Source organism: Solanum pennellii, chromosome 2, assembly GCF_001406875.1.
Source record: "Solanum pennellii chromosome 2, SPENNV200".
NCBI lineage: Eukaryota > Viridiplantae > Streptophyta > Magnoliopsida > Solanales > Solanaceae > Solanum > Solanum pennellii.
In genome coordinates, this window is record NC_028638.1 from 36225864 (window position 1) to 36234139 (window position 8276).

Consider the following 8276-nt stretch of genomic DNA (forward strand, 5'->3'; position numbering starts at 1 on the left):
TTTTTTATTACTTAACTACATGATTGATGAAGAAAAAGATGAAGAAAATAAAATTAAAAGATTATACTACTAAAAAGAAAGAATGAGAAAATAGAAATGAACATGTAACATCTCCATAGATAATTGGTATTTATAGATAAAATAAGTAATAAAAATAGTTAAAAGAGAATTGAAAAGACATGTTATTTAAGTAGAGAATGTCAATAGATGGGGGTTTTTTGTAACTCATTTCATATAATTACAATATTAAATATGATTGAATTTTATAATTAATAAAAAAAATATTTTATGAAAATAATAATTAAAAAAAAAAGAAGAAACAAATAGAGGCTATATAGAGGTGCCACATCAGCGATTTTGGATTCAGATTTATATATATATATATTGATTCGATTCAATGTATATTCCCTGTCAAGTCTCTTTTGTCCTTCTCTCTTTCTCATTTTATACAAATTCAAATTGTATATAATCGTTCTACACACTTATAATAATACAAATTCGTTTTATACACTTCATTTTTATACAGTTCTCTGCCCAAGTGTCTTTCTCTTTCTTGTTTTATACACTTCGTTTTATACAATTTGCTTCAACTATATATGTATAGCGAATTATACAGTTTCTATGTTTGCTATGGAGCGCAATTATGTAAACTTTGCTATAACATATAAATATGAATTTTTTATTTGTTATATGTGAAAGTTGCCCATAAATTAATGCTGATAAAGACTTCGACAAACTTTATTAATGTGTATATTATTGTCACTTAAAGATATTTTTGTTGTAGTGGTTCATTGTAACATGGGCCAACTTGAGCTGTCATCTCTTGATCATGTTTGATTTATATGAAGACTTTGTTCAAGTTTCATCGAGATATTCTGGTTATATCATTTTGTCGATAAAATACTAGATGTGTAAAGCTAAGGCAATGTAATCTTAACATCAAAATTATTATTCTTATCCCACGTATCCATGATCTAAGGACCTGTTTGGCCATAGATTTTTCAAGTAATATTTAGAAAAATTTGGCAAATAGTTTTTGTCCATATAATTTGTTATTATTTAACAAATATTTTTGGCTAATATTCGAAATTTTCAAATACTAGTTTTTTCTAGTATTTGGCTCAAATATCATTACTTGGGATCTTTTAAAAATTGAAATTTTACACCAAACTTTTATCTTTTACTAAAGCACCATATACATATAGTAGTTGTTTGCATTTTATTACATAAATTTTTTACGTGAACACCAAACTAGTGATAAAATATTTAATGAATATGAAAGTGATGATATTGTTATTGATGAAAATGATGAACAATCGACTCAAGATAACAAAATCATGTGTTTTGTCTACTTCACGATGTATGAAATGATGGTTGTTGCACTCACTCCTAAATACCACATTGCTCTAGTGTCTTGGACACTACTTGTTATTTGTTGTAACGAAAATCAAATTGACTTGTAAAACAAATTATAATTAGTTTTGAAAGTTTTTAAAACTTATGTGTATAAATTATATTTTTTGATTTCGCCCAAATTTTCAATCATATAATATTTACTAAGAATATTTAAAAATCTATAATTAAATGCTAGCTAAATCTTTTCTTCTGCTTTTTGTCCATAATTTCAAACTTCTGTCTAGAAGCATATGTTGGCTTTGTTTCACGTATAATCTCACTCGAATTTTATTAATTATAATAGTCAAATTATAACATTATTATTTGAAGCATTAAAATAATTAAATTTTACTTACTATATTTTATAGCAATAAAAGATAAAATTAGTTAAGGGTATATATATATATTAGGTACGTCTGATTTGGTAAAACATATATATATATATAAAAACACTCTATATATATATATAGATAGAAAGGTGGAGTGAGTGTTCATTTTCTTTGTGCAAAAAAATCGTCACTCGCGCTCTCTTCTCCTCTTCTTCTTGTTTGTTTTCTACTCCTCTGTTTCGATAAAAAAAAATGGGGACGAATATCGAAGATGAACAACTCATTGGGTATCTTATCAATTTTGTTACTGGTATGCCAGTTGGATGCGATGAAATTCGTACTGTAGAATTGTATGGCAAGAAGAAGCCATCTCAGTTATTCGATACGACTACTACTGATCATCATTATGTCTTTACTGAGTTAAAGAAAAAAGGTAAGTACTTCAACAGGGGAATTGATGGCAGAGGCGGCTCATGGAGAGAATACGGCGCAAATGAAGACGTTGTCGACAAGAATAGATCAGTGATTGGTTTCAAGAGAAGATTCCGCTTTGAAGAAGAAAATCATATGTGGATTATGAAAGAATATTGCCTTTTTGATAGTAAACTGAAGGACTTGAGACTACGTGGTCAAATTCGACATGAGGGATATGTTGTATGTAGCATTATGAGGAAGGACACTTGTTCATCACAATGTCAAGAAAATCAAGATTTGGGTCTAATTCAATCTGATGACTTAAAAGAATCAACTATGACTGCTTTAAAACAAGATGAGTGTTCTGTTCGACAAGAAGTTGTTGATGAAGAAACTCTTTGCAATGCGTATACTCGCCCTCTACTTGATTCAATGTTTAGGAACACTCCGAAACCATAAGATGAGTGCTCTGTTCCTGTGGTTCATCAACAAACTCCCTCAGTTAGTTTACTTTCCCAAAAGAATCAAATGTGACTGCTGCAAACAAAGAGGAATGCTCTGTTTCTGAGGGTCATCAAGAAACTCCTCCCTCTGTTACTTACTTCGAGTTTTTCTGATTATGCCCTTTTCTCTCACATTTCTTATTCATGTGCATGTCTCTTCACTGCTATCGATCTGTAGGAGAGTTCACCTACTACCTTAGTACTTAGATTTTTTCATCATTTTTCGGTTAGTTGCGTTAAACTGTTTGTAAGGGCAAGTATTAAGTCTTAATAAAGGTTTTCATCTACAAAAATTTTTCAACTTCAAATATCGTCCCTGAGCCTATCGTCATCACCCCTCCCGAAAACTGCATAAGCGTTTTATGCATCTTAGTTATAAACTTGAAGAAAAAGAATGCAAACTAATTTCTTCATTACAATGTCAAGAATCCTTTGTTCAGAATCAATTTAAAGATTTGGGACAATCCTTTGCTTAATATCAGTTTCAAGATTTGGGACAATTAGGTATACCTAATGTAATTCCATCTCATGAGTCAAACAGTATTTTGAATGGGAACATTGGTTTAGTGTTCAAAGAATCAAAACTGTGTGCTGCAATAGAAGAGGAATGCTTTGTTCATCAACAAACTCCATCTGTAGAATGCTCTGATTATGACATTGCTAATTACCACAAACAACTTGATGCGTATGCTGCCTCTGTACTTGAAACAGTGGTATAGCCTCTTTTTGGTTCACATGCTTGTATTATGACTAGAAAAGCCATACCACTTCAATCTATCTGCAGTAACATCTCCACACCACAAAATACCCTTGTCATCGAGCTCCTCCAATATATAGTTTGTGCTCTCCCTTGGAACCAAACCAATATAAATATGCAAGATTATCACTTGAACAAATATGTTGAATAGCTATTTCACCATTTGTTGAAGATCACGTGTGGAAAAAGAACTATGCAAGTAAACTATCTTCATACAATTTAAAGAAAGACTACATAATTGTAATGGCCTTTTATGTGTTATGCCTATTATCTCTGCATTCTTTGTAAAGTGACAATTATTATTTGTTTCATCGAACATCATGATATAAATGTACGTCCATATGTAAATAAATAATTTGTCTGAGATCAGGTTTTATGTAGGTTAGATAAATATCTCATATCTGCACAATCTCATATCAATTGTTCCTCAAAGATATCTAAATATATTCTTAATACCTTTTCAATGTCTTCTTATTGGAGAGAAGCTGAATCTCGCCAATAAACTTACTGTAAAACAAATGTATTACAGGCAAGGTACATCAATGTCTCGAGATATGAAGTTTCTTCACCAAAAAGCTTTTTATTTTTTATTTTGATGTCATAATGAAATTTTTATTTGTGTCAAGTGATTTCACAATGATCTGTGTATTCAATGGATGTAATTTGTTCATGTAAAGACACTTAAAAACATTTCAGTGTATATTAATTGATGGATCAACATTCTATTTATCAAATTCTCAATGTGTAGTCCAAGAAATTATTTTATTTTACCAAGATTTTGATCATTTTAAATTTCTACTTCAAACACTCAATATTGTTTGAAAGCTCATTTAAGAGTGCATCAACATATATAGGTAAGGAATCCTGAAGCGTTTCTTGATTATTTTCTCTCTTCTTCTTCTTATTTGTTTCTGCTACTCTGTTTCTTTTTATTTTCCCCGATAAAATATGGGGATGAATTTTGATGATGAAGGACTGCTGAAGTATCTTATCAATTTTGTTACTGGTATGCCTGTTGAATGCAACAAAATTCGACGTGTAGACTTGTATGGCAACAAGAAGCCATCTCTGTTATTCGATACGACTACTACTGATCATCATCATGTCTTTACTCAGTTAAAGAAAAAAAAAAGGAATGGTAAGAACTTCAACAGGGGAATTATTGGTGGTGGCGGCTCATGGAAAGGAGTTAACAATAGTAGACCAGTTTACAACAAGAAAGGATTAATGATTGGGTTCAAGAAAACCTTCCGTTTTGATGAAAATAATCATGTCTGGTTTATGAAAGAATATCGTCTTTGTGATGAATTACTAGAGGACTTGAGACTACATGGTAAGATTCGATATGAGGATTTTGTTTTATGTAGCATTAGGAGGAAAGTCAATTGGGATCACTTTCGACAGAATCTTCTTGCCAGTTCTTCATCACAATGTCAAGAAACTGTGAAATCCAGTGCTGCTAATGTAATTCCATCTGATCACTTAAACAGTACTTTGAACGGGAACATTCGCCCAGTTACTTTAGTCTTCAAAGAATCAAATGTAACCCAATTGCCTGCTACAATACAAGAAGAATGCTTTGTTCCTGTGGTTCATCAAGAAACTCCCTCTGTTAGTTTCGGCGCAATAGAAGAAGATTGCTCTGTTCCTGTGGTTCATCCGGAAACACACTCTGTTAGTTTTGCTGCAATTGAAGAAGAATGTTCTGTTCCTGTGGTTCATCAAGAAATTCCCTCTGGTTGTTTCGTCGCAAAAGAATCAAATGTGTCTGCTTCAAAAGAAGTAGAAGAATGCTCTGTTCCTGTGGAAACTCGTCTGGATAATGACATTGCTACTTACCACAAAGAACTTGATGCGTATGCTGCCTCTATACTCGAAACGATGGTTCCTTACATTCCAGAAGTGCAAGAAGATGAGGATGACATCCCACTTTTCAGCGAAGATTTTTATATTGGTCATACAAATCTGTGGAGTTAAGAGTAATCTCTGATGGTTGATACAGCTCATTCTTTAAGGAATTGTAAATGTTTTTATATGTCAATGCATTTCAGTTTTCTTTTACACCATTCCTTTAGTTTGTGGTTTCTGATTAATTTTTGGCGCGATTAGTGGTAAGACGATATATGAACAATGTATCCAAGTGGCCACTGTGAAGTTATCATCACTAAACTTTAACTCTATTAGGTCCCTTGCAGACCTCGTAGCATATTCAATAGCTTGAAATGTAGAGTTTGAGGTCCCTTTTGTTAGTTCAACAATTCTTGTTTTATGTGTTCTTCCTCATCAATTTGATTCCACGATTATCAGCAAACGAGTTGTCGAGGGAAGGCAAATGACAATGTAAACAACTATTCATGAGATTAAGGGGTACGAAATTGTGCCGTGGCAGGTCATATATGACACCTTTGCTTCTCTCTAAACCATGATCCCGAGGTTGCTGCATTTTGTGCTACTAGAGGTTTTAGGTAATGGAAAGAATCATACTTGAACTTTTTACAATCAAAGCTCAGTTAGCCTTTCACTCAAGCTCTTTGAATGCCATTTTCGACTTCTTTTGTGCCAATCAGAGTAGGCATATTATCACAATTTGGTTTGTACAATTGAGTTTTGGTTTGAGATTATGGTCGCTTCAAGGTTTTGAGTCATGTCCCAAATCGATATTCATTTTGTATTATTTTCAAATTGGTTTGTTACAGTTGAAGACAATCATGCCTGTTTAATGAAGAACTGGCCGACTCTGACTATCTTCCAGAGCAAACAAAAGATCCTAACAAGCTTCCCGTAAACGATATGAAAATGGAAGATTCTTAGACATAATAATCCTCATTAAATGAACAAGGGATAAAATATACAACACTCTCTTTGTCTCAATTTATGTGACACATTTCAGATTTCGAGATTCAAACAAGTCTATCATTGATTCTAAATTTTTCATATATGTTTTAAATATAGTGAATTGTCAATTATTATGATTATAGTAATTTTTACGGAGTTCACAAATATATAAATTTTATTTTAATAAAATGAAGATTCCACGAGTAAATTCTCAATAAAAACTTAAACTGTTAGATTCTCGAAAAACGAAAAATGTCACATAAATTGAGGCAAAGATTGTAGTATCTAAAAAGAACCAAAGAGAAAAAAGATTTGTTGAAAAAACATGTAGTGCATGGAGTGTGTGCATCAAAATCACATTAATTTATCATGTTTAAGCAATAAATAAAGGTGATAATAGATACTACATTCATTAATCATTATTACAAAAGGTACATATATAGAACTAGACTTAGTCCTAATATTTACAACGTGTGTATTGTTGAGCGTTTCTTGTTTACACGGTTTCTCAATTTTTTTTCTACAATATATAATCTATCTTCTTCTTCTTTCTTTTCTACTCCTCTGTGTTTTTTTTCTTTGTATGGCAACTTAGTTATTCGAGACGACTACTTCTAATCATTATCATGAGTGAATGTTTAAATGATATGAGATTGACTTAATTCAAATTATGTTAGAGATCAAGAAACTGTGGAATTTATTCCTCACAACTTACAACATGTTGGTTGTGTTGAATATTTTTGGGTATGAACTTGTAATTATATACTTTAGATTTTATGATCCATTTATGTAGCCAAAAAAAAAGTCCCCATCTAAAACCAATTCAAAAGGTATTATTTTTTTGAGGAAACAGGGGCCTAAAGCTATCCTTTTTTTGGGTTCTGTTTCCGATGTTATATAACCAAAAAATAAAATAAAATAAAAAAATGAGCTAACACAATTTAATCATTTGGATTTGGGTATGAACTTGTAATTAGCAGACGAAAAATTTATTGTAACGACAGTATATGTTGGAAAACCCCAAAATTACATGCATGGAGGGATCGTATCTGTGTTTTGGCAACTTATGTATGAACAATTTCCTACTTTAGTCTCACTCCTTGAGTAATTGGCTATCAGCAGGTGTGTTAAAAGAGAATGGGAACCTATTATGGACAAAGTGTGAGGGTACTTTTATTATTGAGTTGGAAACAGAAATATACTGAATTTAACCCCTTCAACATTCTGTGGAATTCTAAACATAATCATATATAGAGTTTCTAGTTTTCCTAGCACATATATAATAAGAAGATAAATTTAGTTTAAAAGTTCAAAATATTATTCAACACTAGTATATAGAAATATCATAGTCACCAACTAATTAATGAGAGGAAATACTCTCCTGTTAGAAATAGGATACCCAAAACAAATAACCATGAAGACCAACCGTTAATCCTTTCTATTTTTGGTAACAAATTACTATAATTAAGGGTTACATTATTAATTTTAAATCAAAAATAATTAGTTCCTAATCATAAAAGAAGTGGGAAGTAGTTGAGAGTTGGTTTCTCTATATGTATATACATAGACAGGCAAAGGGTAAATTAATTTTCCTTCTGTTGGTAAAATATGAAGATGAATCTTACTGATGAACAACTCATGCTCTCTCTTCTTAAATTTGTTACTGGTGTTTCTGTTCAAATTCAGTTTGTCGACTTGTATGGCAATAACAAACCTTCGCAGATATTCAATACTACTACTGCTACTGAATATCACGTTTTTACTCAGTTAAAGAAAAAAAAAACAGGGAATGGTAAGAACTTCAACAGGGGAATTGTTGGTGGTGGTGGCTCATGGAAAGGAATTGACAATAGTAAACCTGTTTATGACTGGAAAAGATCAGTAATTGGCTCCAAGAAAACTTTCCGTTTTGAGGAAAATAATCATGTTTGGATTATGAAAGAATATCGTCTTTGTGATAAAGCACAAAACGCATTAATACAAAGTGGTCGTATTCAGGAGGAATTTGTTGTATGTCGCATTACAAGGAGTGTCAATTCTTCT

General features: G+C 31.7%; 2 protein-coding genes across 2 annotated transcripts in view; both read left to right on the top strand.

Annotated features, from left to right (window-relative positions):
• Positions 1–4346: 4346 nt before the first annotated feature.
• On the top strand, positions 4347–5375 carry LOC107009957. Its single transcript, XM_015209252.1, has one exon. The coding sequence runs from the start codon at positions 4347–4349 to the stop codon at positions 5373–5375; it is 1029 nt and encodes a 342-aa protein (XP_015064738.1).
• A 2466-nt stretch (positions 5376–7841) lies between these two features.
• The window catches only part of LOC107009958, a 3564-nt gene continuing 3129 nt past the window's right edge, over positions 7842–8276 (top strand). The window contains exon 1 of the mRNA XM_015209253.1: positions 7842–8243. Coding sequence (XP_015064739.1) covers positions 7842–8243 — 402 coding nt within the window. The remainder of the gene's footprint in view (positions 8244–8276) is intronic.

Bases quoted from the DNA above. Each gene is read 5' to 3' on its own strand.
- LOC107009957 (XM_015209252.1), top strand. From the start codon at position 4,347: ATGGGGATGAATTTTGATGATGAAGGACTGCTGAAGTATCTTATCAAT.